General features: G+C 40.6%; 1 protein-coding gene across 5 annotated transcripts in view; it reads right to left on the reverse strand.

The window, feature by feature from the left end:
- Positions 1–19,651, reverse strand: part of DIP2C (disco interacting protein 2 homolog C) — a 391,162-nt gene that overhangs the window by 73,431 nt on the left and 298,080 nt on the right. For all 5 annotated transcript variants that reach the window (XM_029077686.2, XM_007667846.4, XM_016227461.3 and 2 more), the window contains 8 exons: positions 14,132–14,242; positions 7,825–7,948; positions 7,321–7,430; positions 7,010–7,112; positions 5,884–5,948; positions 3,801–3,894; positions 3,483–3,602; positions 2,737–2,851 (listed from right to left, as the gene is read on the reverse strand). In XM_029077686.2, coding sequence (XP_028933519.1) covers positions 2,737–2,851; positions 3,483–3,602; positions 3,801–3,894; positions 5,884–5,948; positions 7,010–7,112; positions 7,321–7,430; positions 7,825–7,948; positions 14,132–14,242 — 842 coding nt within the window. The remainder of the gene's footprint in view (positions 1–2,736; positions 2,852–3,482; positions 3,603–3,800; positions 3,895–5,883; positions 5,949–7,009; positions 7,113–7,320; positions 7,431–7,824; positions 7,949–14,131; positions 14,243–19,651) is intronic.

A 19,651-nucleotide genomic window follows, 5' to 3' on the forward strand; every position in this document is an offset into this window, starting at 1 on the left:
CCTGGCCACCCTGGAATTATGTGCCAGGTGCAGCCTGGGATGTGATCTCTGATCTACTCATATTTGTTGTCAACTGAGTGCACAATATCCTGCGTGTATTATCAATGGTACAATTATCAACGCAGGTTCATTCTCGCCTAATTGATTCCAAGCGATGGCCTAATCTCCGCTCACAGGATGCATCACTTTGGCCGTGAATGGGTCCTGATTGAATGAAAGCTTCACGTTCACTTCTTTATATGCTGACCCCTGCTTATTGCACTCCGTGTCCCAGAAGGAACACCACCAGCAAGGGATGAGAGTATGTGATTGGTGCTGAGCAAATGACTATCACAATTAGCAATTTCTCTGCCCAAGTTCTTGGTTCTGAAGTCTCAGGACTGAGGTTCAACTGCCATTCTCAATGGAAGACGTCATCCATTCAGCTGACTCTGACTTAATAGATGGTAGTGTTGTGAAGACACTTTCTTGAGACAACGAAGTAAAGGAGAAAACAGTGCCAGACACTGCAAATATTAAGAACAACAACACAAGGGGCAGTCTTTTTGTGTTTACAATGTGGCCAGAACCATGGGGCCTGCAGTGGCCTTGTCAATCACACATGTAATCACAGGTGAACTGCACAGGTGAACTGGTAGTGGTGTCTTCTTTGAAGATGAAGGACAACTTCACTCACATATATGGTTTCACGAGTGAAGGGAAGGAACATAATAGTTGATGGCTGACGTCATTGCTAGGACAGGTCAGGCTCTATAGGACGTTAGTCCTATGCGTGATAAGTGAAAAAAAATTTAACATGTTTCATGAACGGTTCTGATGGTAGTCTGAATATCATCCAGCTAAAATTGTGAAGATTTTATCCTAATACATTGGGATGTAATTCAGCTCTGGAGGATGGGGATAGTGAGGTGACCTGATGTAGGCAGGCTGTCTTCTTTATGAGACTGTGCTCTCTTGCAGATCTCATGATTATCTGAGATGCTGGCAGTTCTTTCCCTGTTTGCCCGCTTTCCTGGACTCTGAGCCTGTCCTGTACCCCCTAGGATGGGAATGGGGTGGAGGGACTAGAAAAAACACAATTGCTGTGCTTTATCTAGAAACCTCTGCCAAGACTAATGTATGTAATTAATCGCTTGTATTTATTGAGTGCTTACTGTGTGCAGAGAACTGGACTAAGCGCTTGAGAGCATACATTTTGCTCCAAAGGCTCTAGTCCTGCCTACCTAGGGTAACCCAAGCCAACCCTAGCGTGGCACTTAGTGTTCGATTAGGCCAAAGTTTCCCTATAGAAAATTCCTTTCAGAAAAATATACCCATCCCAGGCAGATACAGCCCATCCTTCTTTTACCTGAAGAACGGCAATGGCAAAATTTTATTTTGCTGTTCCCTTCTCTACTGCCTTACATTGACATTTTTGGTAATGTCAAGAGAACAATGTATTACAACATAGAAACTGAGGAGGATTTTTTTTTCCCCTTCCTCTGTATGCAAACTGGATCTAAAGCTGGGTGCTGGTTACCCAGGAAACAGCTGAGAAGAGAACTCAGTTGTGCTGTATTGGCTGCCAGAGTCATAGTTAGGGTGCAAGTGAGGTGGAAACATGTGCAGATAGGGAGGTTAAGTATTTGAAAAATAAAGGCCAGGTTGACCTGAAGTGATCAGATAGATGATCTACTTAACTATTTATCATTTTTCTTCACATCTCACACTCTTTTCTCTGCCAGAGAGCTGAACATTTTTAATTTCACCTTTTCTCTTTTTCCATGGAAACCATCCATTTTAGCAGGTGAACTCTTAAAGGTCATGGGATGACTATGTTTGCTTAGATCATTTTGCTTATAGTGCCTGGCACAGCACCATGCATTAAGAGCACTTTAATTATTATCATTTGTTGTTGACGGTGCTGCATCTGATGATCTAACGGTTCCTTCTTGTCCCTATTTTTTTTTTAAAGCTATGGTTTGTTTCTCTCTCCTCTCCTAATCCTGAACATTTTAATCCTCAACTTTTCAAAAATCATATTCACACAGCACCACAGTGAGGGGATGACTTGATTTTACAGGCATTGGGGCGAAATCTCACCTTCAGCAAAAGCCCCCCAGAAAACAGCAGACCAATGCCACAAGAAAATTTGCACTTCACAGACCAGACGTGTTATCTTCCTTTTGGAGATAAACCTTCCTAAAATTAGGGTTTTGCCACATATTGCTAGTAAAGTATTCCAGACAACATAAAGTTGTAGCAGGCACAATCGTTTTATTTTACAGTGAAGACGTTTTATTGCAAAATCAATTTTACGGTATTTCCTGTGATTCAGCATTTCCCTTTCCTTCAGTGACTCAGTTCCCTAGATACAGTTTTACTGTTCTTAGAAGTGAAAATGCAAAAATTCAGATCTAGGTAACTGGCACAGCTAGATCTAAAACACCTCAGGTTATTTCCTGGCTCTGATGTGCAAGTCTATTGTACAAGGTTTCATCTTTATTCCTACGTCCACTTGTCAAACCCAATTTCTTTTCTGGTGAGGTCTATGTACTCCAAAGTAGGCGTGAACTCAACACCGCCCAATTAACTTCAATTAGGGACCCAACTCTCAAGTCACGAGTTGCAACCCTGATCTTAAAATGGGAAGGCTCACTTTACTTTTGCATTACCAAACATTATCCCAGAGATGATTTCCCATTCTCAACTTAGTCTGCTATTTAGTTGTCGACTTTAATTAATGCAACACAGTACCTTCGGATGGCCACAGTGAGAGCCTCTGGTGAGCTAGCACAAGGACAAATGACCTCCTGTCTTAGGCCTTTACTTTGGAAGACATTGAGAAATGCATCACAGGAAGAAATAGACCCTGGAGTGAAAATCAGAGGGAAAAAAAATCTGACTGCTGAAGTGAGGTGATTATAATAAAACATGTCATACCAAAAGGGAGGGTTTAGGCACGAAAGGATAGAAAACATGAAAAAAATATATTCTCACACAACCCATCGATATATGTTATCACAGGGCAACGTGCTTGTCTCACCAGTTCAGCCCTCCTCGGTGATGGGTTATTTATTCACTGATTTAACGTATTCAGGACTAGCTATTTACAGGTGGCATATGAGATGCTGACCTTCCAGAGAACATTTAGAAATTCTTCCCATTGCCATACGGTTTAAAGAACTACCAAATGAGGCCAAATGACTCTGGTATTAAGCACTTTAAATCTTGTTTACAAGGCACCCAGCAGGTGAAATTCAATGTATTTTAGGCCAAAGAATAATCTTGCTCCAGAATTTGCTAAACTTAACCACATATTTTTTAATACTCATAATTTTTATGTCAATGAAAGGAGTATAAACTCACTATTTTGACCATTTTCCCCCCTTTAAAAGGTTCCAGACTACAAAAGCATCACAAATAACAACAACAACTAACGGAAAGAACAAGCATCTTAACTGTAAGGTCTCTCTCTAACTAGGTCTGAAAACATTACTTACAAGGATTTGCTCCATCAGCCACTATTAACATGCGGAGAGAAGACAGGTTGATATCTCTTTGATCTCTATGTGCCACTAATGCCCAGTGCATGTCTCTGGATTTGACACAAGCGACTTTTGCTAAAAAGGAAATAAAAAGCAAAATGAAACCAAAATGACTGACCTGCTTTGAGTTCAAATGAGAGGGAATTACGAATAATTGCAGAGTGATGAACTAGCATGGGTTATATTCCCAGCGGATGAAAAACAACAAGGTCCATAGCAGCACGTTCTGCCTTTTCTAATGTTTGAAACCAATTAAATAATTTGCCTTCATACCTTTGTACTGGCAGACCTTCTGGATCCATGAAAGAGGATTCACCTTCATCAACGAATATGGGATACTGATTACATGCATCATATTCATGACACTCTGAAATCAAAATGAACATGAAAATACACAACTTTCTGGAGTCTGTCATTCACTCGTATTCATTAAGCGATTAACATATGCAGAGCGCTGTACTAAGCATTTGGGAGAATACAATATAACAACAATCAGACACATTCCCTGCCCACAGTGAGTTCAGAATACTTTTAACCTCTTAGCCAGAGAGGAATCTAACCCAACATATTCCTAAAGGGATTAGTTTTCACCTAAACCTGTATAGCTGACTGATGCAGTGATATCAAGATTTGGTAACATACATTAATCTACTTTTAGGAGATTTGGGAACAGGCCTGGGGGCTTAGTACTGGTTTTAAGCTCCTTGAGGGCAGGTCATGTTTAATTATGTTACTGTATCATCCCAAGTGCTTAGTAGAGTGCTTTGCCCATAGCAGGCACTCAATCAATACTCTTAATTGATCAGCACATTATCTTTGAAGCAAGATTACTACAAAAAGAGAGACCTACAGAGCCACAATTTTCCTGGCATGACCTATAGGTGGAAATAAGTAGAATATGATCATCATTATCATAATCAATAATTTAGTGAGTACCTACTGTCCACTGAACACTATGCTATACACAAGGGAGAGTATAATAATAGTTAAAAACTGGGTCCATGATCTCAAGGTGTTACAATCCCATGGGGAATAATATTGAAGAGGTGAATTTTATAATATTCAAGGAGTGAATTTTAAGTACCTCTGTTAAAAGGAATTCTGTTTCTAAAGGTCTTAAGAAAAGGATCTCCAATTACCCAGTAAGTTGCCTGAACCCATGGGAATCTGTGTAACCCATAAAGAGCTTTGCTAGTGTTCTTCTGGGTTCAGAGTTGGGTTTTGCAGGAGCCACACATGTCCAGAGCAAGAAAGGTCTCGTTAAAAGAGACTGGGACTGAATGGCAACAGTGATGAAGTACAACCTATTTAGCAGATGCAGGGAAGATACACTTATTAAATGTGAGCAACAAACATGCTTACAATAGGGAAAAGCTAAAGGAACTGGAAAGTTTTCACCCCCATTAAAGAGGCTTAGATATGACAGGATAACTTCATGCATGGAAGTTTTTTGTTTTTTTTTAAATGCAGGATGGTGATTAATTGTGCTCCTTCTCCAAGGAAGAGAAATTAGTCAAGTGCCAATTAAATGAGTATTCATCCGCTAAAGGACAAATTTATTATAATAATAATAATAATGATAGTATTTGTTAAGCACTTACTATGTGCCAAGCACTGGTACTATGTTCTAAGCACTGGGGTAGATGCAAGGCAATCAGGTTGGACAAAGTCTCTGTCCCACATGGAGCTCATAGCCTCAACCCCCATTTTACCAGATGAGGTAACTGAGGCCCAGAGAAGTAAAGTGACTTGCCCAAGGTCACAGAGCAGACAAGAGGTGGAGCCAGGATTAGAACCGATGACCTTCTGCCTCCCAAGCCCGTGCTCTAGCCACTGCGTCATGCTGCTTCTCTACTACACCAGACTAATTTTTTCAGCAAAGAGGAACAGTAAATCTCCCAAACATTCACAAACTATGAGTCATTAAAAGAAAAAAAGAATTTAAAATACAATACTAGACAAACCTATCCATACAAATTCATGGGAAACTTGAAATGGCACAAATAAGTGGTTGGTGATATTACTTCATCCTCTGAAAATCAATGGTGAGAGAAAAAAGCCCTGGTCTACATTCACTCAAGTACTACACAGGCCTAAGGATGGCATTTTTCGGCAGCTGCAACCTAAATCAGCGGTTGCCGGAACTCAAGCAATGAGCCACTAAGCCGACTTGGATTTTCTACTCAATTCATTAGCTAAACGAGTTGACAATCTGGGTTGACTTGTCTTCTTTTCTCAAAAACACGGGGGAAAGCAAATTACCATGAATCATACGCAACCAACATTTTCACTGTAATTACAACGAGCAAGTTCATTTGTAAATACACATTTAAGTGGAGTGGGAGTTGATGCTTACCGTCAAAATCCCATGCCAGAGGCCAACATCCTTCTTGAAATCTAATACATTCACAATTGTCTCGGCTATTCAACAAAAAATACCAAAAAAGAGTTATTACTGTTTGAAGTCTAGCCCCAAAACAAAGCAACCCAATTTAACGAAAGATGTCTCCTAAGCAAACATTATTTCTAAGTATGTTCATGAGTTGACCCATGTCTTTGAAAATTTTCCTCTTAAAAATACAATCATTCTAGAAAGTTTGCCTATGTGATTTTTTTCTGCCACAGATTAAGAGATTAGAATTTTTGGTAAGTATCATTTAATAAACTACTTAGAACCTGAAAGAGTCCCACAAATTGTAAAAGCGGCAGCAAAAGTGAAAGCCTTTTTTTTTTAAAAAAAAAAAAAGGTCGGGAAATGAATGAAAACTTGAGGCTACCAATTTTCATCTCCAGCTGAGGCATCAACACTATAAAACTAGAATATGTGGGAAGAGCTAGTGAATATTTCGTTGGACCCCCCAAGGACTTCTGGAATATATTTGCAAGACAGCTATAGGTAACAGGTCTTCTATCTGCTGGGGGAAGGATTTAATTCATCCTATCAGACTACTTCCCAACCATCACTAAACACCGGTCAGAAAAATAATCCATGACCGGATCAGGTTTGGGGATAACACACTGGAAATCAGGCCACGGGCTTGTCTAGCCACTGAAATGAGAAGCAGCATGGTCTAGTGGAATCGGCTTGGGCCTGGGAGTCAGAGGACCTGAGTTCTAATCCCGGTTCCACCACTTGCCTGCTGTGTGATGTTGGGCAAGTCACTTATTTTCTCTGTGCCTCAGTTTCTCAACTGTAAAATAGTAATTTAATACCCGTTCTCCCTCCTTAGACTACGAGCCCCATGTCGGACCTGACTGACCTGCATCTATCCCAGTGCTTAGAACAGTGTTTTACACACAGTAAGCACTGAAATACCACAAACAAAACCCCTTAAATCATGTTGAAGCAAGACTCCACTGTTGCTCAGGTTACTCACCACAAGAACTTTTTAACAGACAAGTTTATTTTAAAGGTCACTATAGGCCTCATCTTCCTACTGCCCTTAGTCATTTACTGCTTAAATCAGGAAGCACGCCTGTACCTTCTGTATAGCCGCACGCCTGGGTCAGAGCTTGACAGTGGGTAAGCAGTGCAATTCTCGTCACGGTCACCCCAAGCACGCTGCCATCTTTACAAGTTTTATACTGAAAAGAGATTTAAAAGGTTTGAGATGTTATATGGCATTGGGCTGTCCAGCAATGGCATTCTTACTCGGCCTGAACTCAAATTTCATTGTAGCTGCTTCAGATACTACAAATTCCTTGCTTAAGGAAATGAATGCAGTATTCAAATGCATATGGTCAATATTCAAAACACTTTTGATTCAAGAGAAGCAGATTAGGTTTGACTTACTTCGATATATGCAGTGTCATTATTTGCATCTTTGATATGTGGGAACCAATCGCGAGGTGGTTTGGAGAGGTGCTTAGATTCGGTGACAAACCATAATAGTTTTGGCCAACCTTTAGCAAAATGAAAATCAGATTTTTGGTTAGCTCCCTCTAGGATGGAGAGTACAGAGCGTCAGCCTAACAGAGGGGTGAGGAGTTGAATCCCTGTGGCCTAGAGGCTGACAACTGCCAAATAAAATTGCTTCCACGGGGCCTCAGTTTCCCCATTTTCTCAGCCCCTCGGCTGATTTTTCATGTGAGGAACAATGGAGTTTACATTAAGTAAAGAGAAGATGTACCGATATAGATGTACCCTCTTGAAGAGCATTCCAATTCAGATGCCCAAGACTAAAAGATGCTTTGCATGGGAATTTATTTCTCTAATAAAAATGTTACTTTTTCAGTAACAGGTCCTTCTTTTTTTGGGTGCGAGGCTTACTTACAAGTTAATACGTGATCAACTCACCTTTAAATTGTGGTATCTCCCCTGTTGGGCTTTTTGGCAGTCCTTTATGGCAGGCATCACTAGTCAAGGCCACAGTAACTCCACAACTTCCAAGTAAGAAACCTATTTGTTGGCTTCCAGCATCCTAAATGTGATCCAAGGGAAAAGGGAACATTAAAGAGAACTAAAATGTGTAGCAGGCAATGACCTGTATAGGAAAACCCTTTCTGAAATTGTTTTTTTTTTAGAGCAAATATATTTCTGGAAGAAAAACAAAGTCTTGCATCTTCAACCATGTCAATTCTACAGAAAGAGCAAGCTGACCAAGTTGGCTTTGTCTAGAAGATACCCGATGTTTGATTCTTTCTGAGTTGGTCCCGAAGAACTGTAATTTTATAAGAACTGAGATCATTTTTTAGGAATCCCAAAGTTTGCCATCTGCACTTCTGATCTTTGGATCTGGAGCTCTTTGAGGGTCATGTTTGTCCTTCTTTCCATTTCATTTGTACTGCCATCATTAGACACCAGAATCTTCATCAATACCCAAAACATTCCCCAAGTCTATCAATCAACCCAAAGTATTTCTGAATGCCTACTCTGTGAAGAGCAGAGTACCAAGAGCTTGGGTGTGACATGATTCCTGCCCTCAATGAACTTATGATTTGGTAGGGGAGAAAGACAGGAGGATGAAGACAATGGAACGAAAAATAAGCACTTAAACAGTACCAAAGTGCCCCAAGGAGCTGTGAATGTGTAACTACTGAGGTGGGTAGATATGCTCTGGGGCCAACAAATGATTCCAGAATGCCTCTTGATAGAGGGGGTATTCCTGGAAGGCCTTGAAGATGGGGAGAGCTATGTTCTGGCAGATTTGGATGGAGAGACAGTTCCAGGCATGAGCCAGGAATCGCAAGCCGAAGAGCCAAGGACGAAGTAGATTAGTTTAGGAGGAATAACGAGTACGAGGTGGGGTTAGTGGGAGAAGGGAGTGGATAAGGAGAGGGAGAGAGTTTGTGGTGTGCTTTAAAGCCAACGGAAGGAATTTCTGCTTAATACTCAGAGGAATGAGTAATCTTTGGGGGCTTTGAAGGGAGTGCGCAAAATGACATTTTAAGAAAAATGATCTGGAGACCAGAGTGAAGTTCGAGGACAGAGAGGCTTACAACCAAGTCAAATGATGTAGTTGGGGCTAAGAAGAAGGCAGAACAATTTGGCAAAACAGTAAAGGAGTTCTGATAAGGAGGGAGCATATCCTCCACTAACTAATTTTCCTAAATGCATTTTATTCAGCAGCAAATAATCTGCTGGCGGGCAGGATGCTTTCTCACAGGCAATGAGCTCATTTGGGCCAGAGTCATATGGCCCCATTCCACTAATATTTGCAGACATATCTAGAGTAATTACCAGGTCCCTTGGAGACTTCAGTGGTCAAAGCTGTGCATTTCTTTGGTTTTGTTTTTAAACCCCAAGAAATAATTATTAAAACATAAGTCCTCCTGGCCCCAGGTTGCCTGCATCTAAACACTTAGTTTGAATTCTATAATATACTGGCATAATCAGCCACAAGACAGAACAGAGAACCATAAATTAATCAAGCTTAAGGAACCTACAGTCACTTTGTCCAATCCCAAAGCACAGCACATGAGTATTAAAATGCATCTTTTCAAATTATGGTCTAGCCCAGTTAGCTGGCAGTAAACTGAAACATGATGATCAGGTCACTCTGACTTCACTTGTCTACCCAGGAAAATGAAATAAACTTTGGTCCAATTCAAGACTGAATCACAATCACTGGGTAGAGTCAGTAGCAGAAGGCCAAATAAAAAATAAATTTTATATATATATATCTCCAGAGCCAATAAAGAGCTCTGGCTGCCTAAATTTCGGGCTGCATAGTAATAATAGTAACAGTGATACTGATGGCATTTGTTATTCACTAAATGTGTGCCAAATACCATACTAGGCATTGGGATAAAAACAAGATAATTGGATCAGAACCGGAACCTGCCCTTCATGGGGCTCTAAGTCTAAGGGGGTGGGAGAATGAGTATTTAAACTCCTTTACACAGATGAGGAAATTGAAGGAGAGAGAGAAGTTCAGTGACTTGCCCAAGGTCACACAGCAGGCAAGGGGCAGAGCCCGGAATTAAACTCAGGTGCCTCTGACTCGGAGGCCGGTCCTCTTTCAATGAGGCCACCTTGCTTTTCAGTGATGTGCTGGTTGGCGAAGAGGAGGAAATTGAATCAAGAAAAGCTATAAGTCCTTGGGGAAGCAGAAAAGCAGCGTGGCTCAGTGGAAGGAGCCAGGGCTTGGGAGTCAGAGGTCATGGGTTCGAATCCCAGTTCTGCCACTTGGCAGCTGTGTGACTATGGGCAAGTCACTTAACCTCTCTGTGCCTCAGTTAACTCATCTGTAAAATGGAGATTAACTATGAGCCTCACCTGGGACAACCTGATTACCCTGTATCTACCCCAGCGCTTAGAACAGTGGTCTGCACATAGTAAGCGCTTAACAAATACCAACATTATTATTATCCTTTAGAATAATAATAATAATTATGATAATTGTGGTGGTAGTTAAGGGCTTACTATGTGCCAGGCACTGTACTAAGCGCTGGGGTGGATATGAGTAAATAGGGTTGGACACAGTCCCTGTCCCTCGAGGAGCTCACATTCTCAATCCCCATTTTACAGATGAGGTAACTGAGGCTCAGAGAAGTGAAGTGACTTGCCCAAGGCCATACAGCAGACAAGTGGAGGAACCAGGATTAGAACATGGTGCTAAGGGGGCAACAAACTTCAGGACTGGAGGACAGTGGTTTTCCCAGCACCTGGATCTACAGCAGATGTTACCTTCACCTTTTTAAGCACCACCAATGTGATTCCTCAATGGGGACAAGACGGGCAATATGCCACTGTAAAGGATTGGTTGCAGAGGTTGGCTGACTGCAAAATAACCAAGTAATTGCTGCATTCTGAATCAAACTGGAACCACCATTAATGGGGAGCAGAAGAAATATTTCAAAGGAAATAGTTTCTTTATACCTCTCTCAAAAGATAAATAAGAAACATTCCAAAATATATGGACAAGAAGTCATTCAAATGAGACCTTCCAGCAATATCCCTAAAAAAATCTCTTGACTTGAGGCAACAAATGTCAAACTGCAGTTGATGATTTCAATCAGGAAACTAACCCGCTTCACTTGATTTAGACTGGTAATTCAGAATCTTGCTTTAGAAAGAAAAGAAGGCTTTTTTGAGAGCCTGCAGTTTGCAAAAACTATCACCAAGAGGAAAATGCTAATGGCATTCGTACAGGCAGGGAAAAGGTCATTAAATGTCCAAGGTCCACCTACAATTACACCCACATACCAAAATTTATAAGGACAGAACTTCATGGAGGTTCAAAGTCAGCTTCAAACATATCTTACTGTTCTTAAACCACAGCCTTCATGGCAAACAATTTTCTTTCGCTGACAGGTGTGAAACACAGAAATGATTTTTAAAAATTGGAAACACTTAAGCCCTAAAACTGAGAAAGTGAGTCAAAAGGGTCAGCAGGAGGCAATGCCTTCCCCCAGCCTACAAAGAAGTGAAAGGTTGTCTTCCTCTTTGTATTCAACTTCACCAACTAACTTTTGCATAGTACATACTGTTATAAACAACAATATTCTGGGAAATCTAGAGAGTTAACATGTTAAAAAGTAGCCAAGCTCTACATAATAGAAGATTTGAAAACCAAAGGGGAAAACAGAGCAGGATTGATTGCAAATTATTGTTAGCACAAAGAGCTCAAATTTACAGTTGCCAAATCACTGCTGGCTGCTTTGTCTAATGACAACGACTTAACTCTACACTGGGCAGACAGCATTTTGGGTTACCAGATTTTTTTGACAGCATTTAAAGAACACCTGTGTTAAGAATACTGTTTTAAATACTGAAGACCAACCACACAATAGAAGTAAAAGAAATGGTCCCTGTCCTTGAGGAATTTACAATCTAAAGGGGGGAACAGGAAGATGCAAATTCCCTCATCTGATGCAAATGTGAACAAATGTCAATCAATGGTATTTACTGAGCACTTATTACGTGTGGAACACTATACTGAGAATTTGAGAAACTAAAACAGAATTGGTACACGAGACCAGACCAAAAACGAGCCTGCACATATCCAGACCTGGGACCCGAAGGAGAGAAAGATTGTTGGAGATTCAGCGGGGTCAAGCTTCTGAAGGAATGTAGAACCTAGAAATCTGGCTTCTTTAGGAAATCAGCATGAAATACCCTGCAATTCTACTCTAATTTTCCTGTCTGCCAAAAAAGCACATCCCCAACAGGGTAGCTTGCATTAGCTTTGATCTACAACTGTGATCCTGACCTGCAGGAGGTTAAAAGGAAGGGAAAGGTAGCAAGCAGAATGAGAGATGCTGGGCTGGAGTTTCTATCATCTCAAAAACTGGCCCTCGGAAATCTGTTCTGCCTTGATGCATCTGATGGAGGATATCACACTCCTGCAGACTCTGTTTAGGAAGCAGAAGATGCTCTACGCTCTTTCCAGGGTAAAGTGGGACTCACCTAGTTAACTTGCTTGGCGATTACATAGCTGAAGGCCTCCTGGGATCTCCAGCCTAAGAGCACTGGCTTAAGTGGTTATGCTTTCTGAACATTACACATATCTTTCCAAACATGAACGACATCTTTGCATTCTCTCTAGGCTGCTACTTGAAGAACTTGATGACATATACACAAGACACATCCTTCTACTCTTGCCAGAAGCAAATCCAGTACCCTTGGACCAAAAAGAAGCATTCCTTCTGGTGCTGTTCACGAAGCATGACTTCTTGCTCATTGTTTCCACTCTACTTCCTGTACCAGACAAATGTACCAGAAATAACAGCAAGCATGCATCTTCAGAGAGTACAAGGAATGAAGGGAGGATTTGGGACTGGGAATGAAGAGGCTCAGATAGAGGTTTGGCTTACATCTCACTTATCAGCCATCTGCCCTAAAACCATCCTGAAATCCTGCCACAAAATGTGAATCAGGAAACCCACGATATAGTCTGGGCTATGTCACTCTATTTTTTCTAAATGGTATTTGTTAAGCACTTACTATGTGTCAAACACCGTTTTAGGAGCTGAGGTAGATACAAATTAACTGGGTTGGACACATTCCCTGTCCTGCAATAAGGCTCACAGTCTAAGTCAAACTTGCCTGTTGTGGGACCCTGGGCAAGTCACTTGACCTCAGTGCCTCAGTTTCCTGACCTGTAAAATGGGGGATTAAATACCTTTTATCATCCTATTTAGACTGTGGGACAGGGACTGTGTCTGATCTGATTATCTTGTAAGTACCTTAGCAATTAACAAAGTACAATTAGCACATAATAAGTGCTTAACAAACGCCATTATTATTATTATTTTACCTGCCTTACTCCCAGGCAGCCCCTCCCTTTGCCAACACAAACATTGGGTTGTTATGCATTCATCCCCATACAACAATATTCTTCCTGGAGGAACTGTGTTGCAAGAAAGTATCACTTCATTTTCACTGGGCTGAGCGTGTTCTAGGACTGGGCTGGAGATGATTCTGTCCTGCCAAATTAGGACCCCGTGATGAAACTTTAATGCAGGCTTGAAGTGTGATTGGCAGATATTTTTAGGAGCAGAGGGAGGTTCCAAAGTTGCCTTGGTATTTCTGCTTCATCCATTAAGTAATCTCAATTACTAAGTGCTTTTTCCCGTGATTTCAGAAGAGTCGTTCTGTACCACTGAATAATATTGATTCCAAAACCTAGGTTACCTAAGTATAAAACAGCCCAGATGCAGCCCACATATAAAACATATCTCTTTAAATTGGATTCAAATTCAGTTACACTGTCTGTTAAACATTTTTGAAAACGTTTACTAAATAATTTTTTTTCTGTAGCAAAACTCGTAGGGGGAAAATTACAACATACATTCCTAATATGAACTTTTAACACTGAAGTCTGAATGTCACCCTACTTAGCCTGAAATGAACAAGATTTGGATAGGGAGACTAATAACTGGGCTGGGGTAGATTAGAATGTGCTCTTCAAAGAAAAAGCTGTCTTCGCCTACAGTCAGTGGGATCCTGAGAGTCAATACGGAGGAAAAACTGCACAGATTCCTTGGTAAAATCCATCATTTACTGCAGTGTCTCCCATATCTGGCTGAGTTAAGGAGCCACTCTTAACAAAGAGCCTGCCCAGAAGTGACTAACAATAAGTCAAGAAGAGCCACATTCAAAAGGATGTCAGCCCCATTAACCTTTTTAATAGACTTTACTAGGAAAATGGACTCTTTACCTTTCTGGTAAGTGGCACTTCAATGGGGACAGGAACAACTTCCGCCAACAAGCAGCCATAAAACGCTACCATAAAAGCAGCAGGATCATTGTTAGGAAATACAAGTGCTACCTGAAATGAAGAAAAACAAACAAAAAATTCAAATGAAAGACACCAAAACAAGAGAGGAATTACTGGAAGCCTGCCTTGCTCAAGCTGATGCAAAACAGCTCTATAAAATACTTTCATGCTCTAGGAAAAGAAACAAAACACTAACGTGATTATCATGTTAATAATTTGCTATAGGCTATGAAAAATAACTTAAAAGTTTCCAATTTACCACAGACATAACTTGGACATTGTAAAAAGAAATAAATGAATGAATGCTCTTTCCAAAACTGTTCCTCTTCCCGCATTTTTTTTTAATATGGCAGATTGGACAATTATTCTATTATACAACATTTTCTTTCTCATTAAGTGGGATTTAATATATACTTCTGTTTTCAAATACCTTAAACTTGTGTTTCTGACTGAAATTTAAACCAATTCAAAATGGAAGCATGAAAAATAAAAACAGTTTAAATATCATGGGATGGGAACCTGTTTGCGACATTAATAAATGTTAGTTACAATTTCCAGAGTATGAGCCCGTTGTTGGGTACGGATGGTCTCTATTACGGAATTGTACTTTCTAAGCACTTAGTACAGTGCTCTGCACACAGTAAGTGCTCAATAAATACGACTGAATGAATGAATGAATGAGACGGCTTATACATCCATCGCTAGGAACCATTGTCAAGGCCATTCCTGAGGATAAATCTCCCAGTGATGAAAATAAATTAGGATTTGGGTAAATAAAAGTAAACTCCTTAAGGGATTGTATCTATCAACTCTCATACTGTACTCTCCCAAGCACTTGAAATAGTGCCTTAACACAGTCTTTAATAAGGACCATTTATCGATGGATTAATTGAAGGTCCCACCCACCCCTCACCCCCAGAACTCACACAGGCTCCTGCTGACATGGCCTATGGTTAAACGGGATGTGGGCTCTTTAATGATGGGAAAAATCATGCTGACTGCATACTGCCCAGTGTGAGATTACTGAACATGCCTTTTCTGTTCCTGGACTGGTACAGGGGAAGAGGCAAGTTACCAAGTGTTTGTCTACATATTTGCCTGCTTGGCAGGAAGGCAACTTCTCGAGAGAAACTAAAATTCCAGATCACTCACTAGCTGCTGACTCCCATCCCTTCTTTCCCTGGTATATGTCCTCTCAACCTCTCTGCTCTCTCCAAAAGAATCTCTTCTCCTACAGCACATGCCATATTTTCATCTCCAATCCCAGAGTTCATGGCATTCCTGCTTCCTGGAATGTCCCCAACTCCTCTCTGTCAACTATAGTCTTTCCCTCTTTTAAGGCCCTTTTAAAACCTAGTGGCAAGAGCACGGGCTTGGGTGTCAGAGGACGTGCGTTCTAATTCTGGGTCTACCAAAGGTACCACATCTGTAAAATGGGTATTAAGATGGTGAGCCTCGTGTGGGACGGGGACTGTGTTCAACTTGATTACCTCGTATGTAACTTTAACCTGATACTTAGAACAGTGCTTGGCATCCCTAATTAATTCCCAACCTCACCTGGCCCCATATATAGCCTAGTATATATATTTGTAGTTTACTTATTCATTTAAATATAGATTTAAAATGAGGCACAGGAGCTCTCAACTAATTGCATTAAGAGTAATGTCATCTTCATTTGTTTGTTCATTTTCCTCATTACACTGCAGACTTCTTGATGGCAGGGATCACATTTTAAATATCTTCTGTAAATCCCTAAACACCTGGTCAAGTGCTTTGAACATCAAAAGCAATTAATAAATATCGCTGATCATGGCAGTAGGGAAAAACATGAGTAAGCAGTGATTAGACTGGGGCTCCTAACTCCATACTTCTGACAGTTTACTGTATTGAGATTTCAAATGAATCAGTCATGTTGAGGACCCCACAGTATATAGCAGTATTACCTCAGTAAAATTGTTCAATATAAATAGAACCATGAAAAATTTGGGGGCCAGTAAAAATTACTAAAGATTTTTTTGATCTATGGAATGCTTGATTATTCAGTGGCTTTCTAAGCAGACTGTGGATTATTCAGACTTTGTTTCCATCTCTTCCTCTCACAGCCTACTTAAAACCCTCATTTGCAACTGTATCAGGGGATAAAGAAGAGGAAAGGTAGGTGGAATCGAATTCCTTATTTGGTTAGCTTTTGTACCTCTGGAAGGAGACTTAACAAATGAGGTTGGGAGTTGGGTAAAGGGTAACAGATGGAAAATATCGAATAAAATGAAAATTTGGGGCTAAAGTTAACTCAATTATTTAGGAATTGATTATTCTGTTTGAAGATTGGTTTATTTTCTTTTTCTCTGTTGCTAACTACCTTGGCCCATTTCAATGCTTATTTATATCATTCTTCTCCATTACCTCAGGGAACATTCTGTCTGTAACGAATGGGTACTACTTGAAACAAGCCACTTTTACTGCGATGGGCTAAATCTATGAGGGCCACCTTATGTAACTGACTCTGCCTCTCACTTCTGGACCCATGAATGCTAGCAAAGATGCCGGAGAGAACACCATTGACAGTCTAAATAACTCCTGAAAAAGGAGCTAAAATTGGAGGCAAACCACCAAGAAACTAAAAAGCCCTATGAGAATTGACAGTGACTGGGACTGAGTTTTCTTTTGGAAGAAAACGAGGGGCAGCCTCCAAGCCAGACCACATGGGCAGCTGAAAATGAACCATCGTGACTTACACATCTAAGTGCTATTTTTCTGGATGTTGAAAGAAAACAGTCGTCATAGAAATGAAGCCGCAGAGTTTACTGGAAAAAGCACTGGAGCGGGGAGGCAGGAGACCTGGGTTTGTCCTGGCTCCACCACTGCCTACTCCTGGGAAAACCATTTACTCTCCCTTTGCTTCGATTTACATGTCTGTAAAAGACAACTTCCTCTACTCCCTACTTTACAGAGATTTTAAAATGAGAATGTAAGACTGTCAGAATGGAATATAAAGCCCAGTAAAAACGTAAGATAGCATAACTATTATTCATTCATTCAATAGTATTTATTGAGTGCTTACTATGTGCAGAGCACTGTACTAAGTGCTTGGAATGCACAATTCAATAACAGATAAAGACAATCCCTGCCCAATAACGGGCTCACAGTCTAAACAATTATCCCATTGTTATTGTTATATACAAGATTCCTAGCAGAGGAAAGGGTGGAAAGCAATTCGAAATACATGAAGACAACTTAAGCCTGTTCAGGTTGCCACATCCCTGTGATGCCTCCTAGTCTTCTCTAAAATAATCATTCTTAAAAGATGATGATGTTTGGAACAGGTGAAATTCTTCCTTCTGGATTATTTCTGGATTGATACCTGGGGTAAAAGGACTCAGCTATATACTTAAATTCAAATCCACACAATAAGGCCACTTGACAAATCTGAACATCTTCTGGAATGTCCACTTCACTTGCCTGAGAAATTTTAACACTAGCAACCCAAATCGAACTTCCAAAATGCCTTTGCCTTTTCTGTGAAGTTCTTAACTTCAGGTAACAGAGGCATGTGCAGCAAAAACTGAAAAACAATTACAGTGCCCCACAGTAAGGGTGATTACATATGGTAGGTGAATGAAATATACGTGCTATCACCAAAAATCCTGTTATCGCTGGAAAACAATGTGCCTTTGTGTCTAGGCACTGGATTGATAAACATATGACTGCATCTTTCTTGGAAAATGAAACTTTTTAAGGCACTTGGTGGTAACTGTAACAATTACAACCATCATAGGTAGTTGGTGCTTTTAGTCTATGAAGCATGAAATGCTGTACAAACATCTACTCATTTGTCTTCACCAAACAGTCAACTAGGGACAAACTAGGGCACTGGGAAGTTAACTCATTTCTCAAAGCCTACCTTAATGAGAAAAGATTGCAATGTAATTTCCATTTTAGTTCTCCATCCTTCTTCCTAGATACCTTTTCCTTGTACGCAAAGTTCTCCCAGCCTCATTTTCGTTAATGTAACTAATCTTGTCATCTGGATTTTTCCAGAAGCAAAAGAGCTTCAAAACTGAATGCCCTTTCAACATTACAGCACTTCAAATAGCAGAGTATCTTGAGGCAAATCTGTTGAGCAACCAAGTATGCTTAACAGATCCCCAAAGCCCTCATTCCTAACCAGAAGGCCGTGACTAATAAATGTGATTACTTTAAAATAGAATATTAAAACAAACATCCTTAAATCAGATCCCAATAACAGGGCACGCAACCTAATAACCATCAGAGATGCACAAACACTCACACCTTAGGGCTGTGTGAACTATACAAAGGATATATTTCTCCACTTTTCAATAAATTATTTGATTCTCCCTTATTTTATTATTTTTATGATGCACTTACTATGTTTCAAGCACTGTTCTAAGCTCTGGGGCAGATACAGGTTAATCAGGTTGGATACAATCCCTTCCCACATGAGGTTCACAATTACACAGGTAAGACATCAGGTATTGAAACCCCGATTTGCAGTTGAGGAAACTGAGCCACAGGGAAGTTACAAGACTTGCCCAAGGTCACAAAGCAAACACGTGGTGGAGTCAGAATCAGAAGCCAGGTCTTTTGGCTCCCAGGTCCATGCTCTATCCACTAGGCCCTCTAGACTGTGAGCCTGTTGTGGGCAAGGATGGCACTGTTTATTGTTGTATTGTTCTTTCCCAAGTGCTTAGTACAGTGCTCTGCCCACAGTTAAGCGCTTAATAAATACAACTGAATAGGCCATATTTCTTCCCAGTCCCTTCCTTATTTCATGGCTGTCCCAAATGCACTTTCGGGACTACGTGCCTCCCTACATCATCTGGCCTACAATATAGCTATCAAAAGGAAGAAAATCTAGGAAAGGGAGAAAAAGAGAAGCATTTGGCTTTGTACCTCATATGCACTCTGATTCTCATTCCACCCTATCCCCACAGCCCTTATGTATCTCTCCTTATACTCTGTTGCTTTCCCTGTCTAATGCTTATCCTCTAGACTGTAAGATCATTCATGGGCAGGGAATGTGTATACTGTACACTTTCCCAAGCGCTTAGTAAAGTGCTCGCACACAATAAGTGCTCAATAAGTATGACTGACTAATATATTTTAATGTCTGTCTCCCCTGCTAGATCAATAGGCTTCTTGAAGGAAGGGATCATGTCTATCCACTTGCCGAGTTGTACATTCCAAGCGCTTAGTACAGTGCTCTGCACATAGTAAGCGCTCAATAAATACTATTGAATGAATGAATAAGTGGTCAATAAATACTATTGATAGATTGGGGCTCCTCAAAATTCAGAGACAGATCTTGAGATGGAGAATCTAGCCTCAGCACTCTATAAAGATAGCACCATAGCAACCCCAATAATGAAGTGTCCTAGGGAAGGAATTTCAAAGTCCCCGAATCGTCCCAGGGAAAGGGTTCAGCAACTGGCCCCTATTGTT

This window comes from Ornithorhynchus anatinus, chromosome 13, assembly GCF_004115215.2.
Source record: "Ornithorhynchus anatinus isolate Pmale09 chromosome 13, mOrnAna1.pri.v4, whole genome shotgun sequence".
NCBI lineage: Eukaryota > Metazoa > Chordata > Mammalia > Monotremata > Ornithorhynchidae > Ornithorhynchus > Ornithorhynchus anatinus.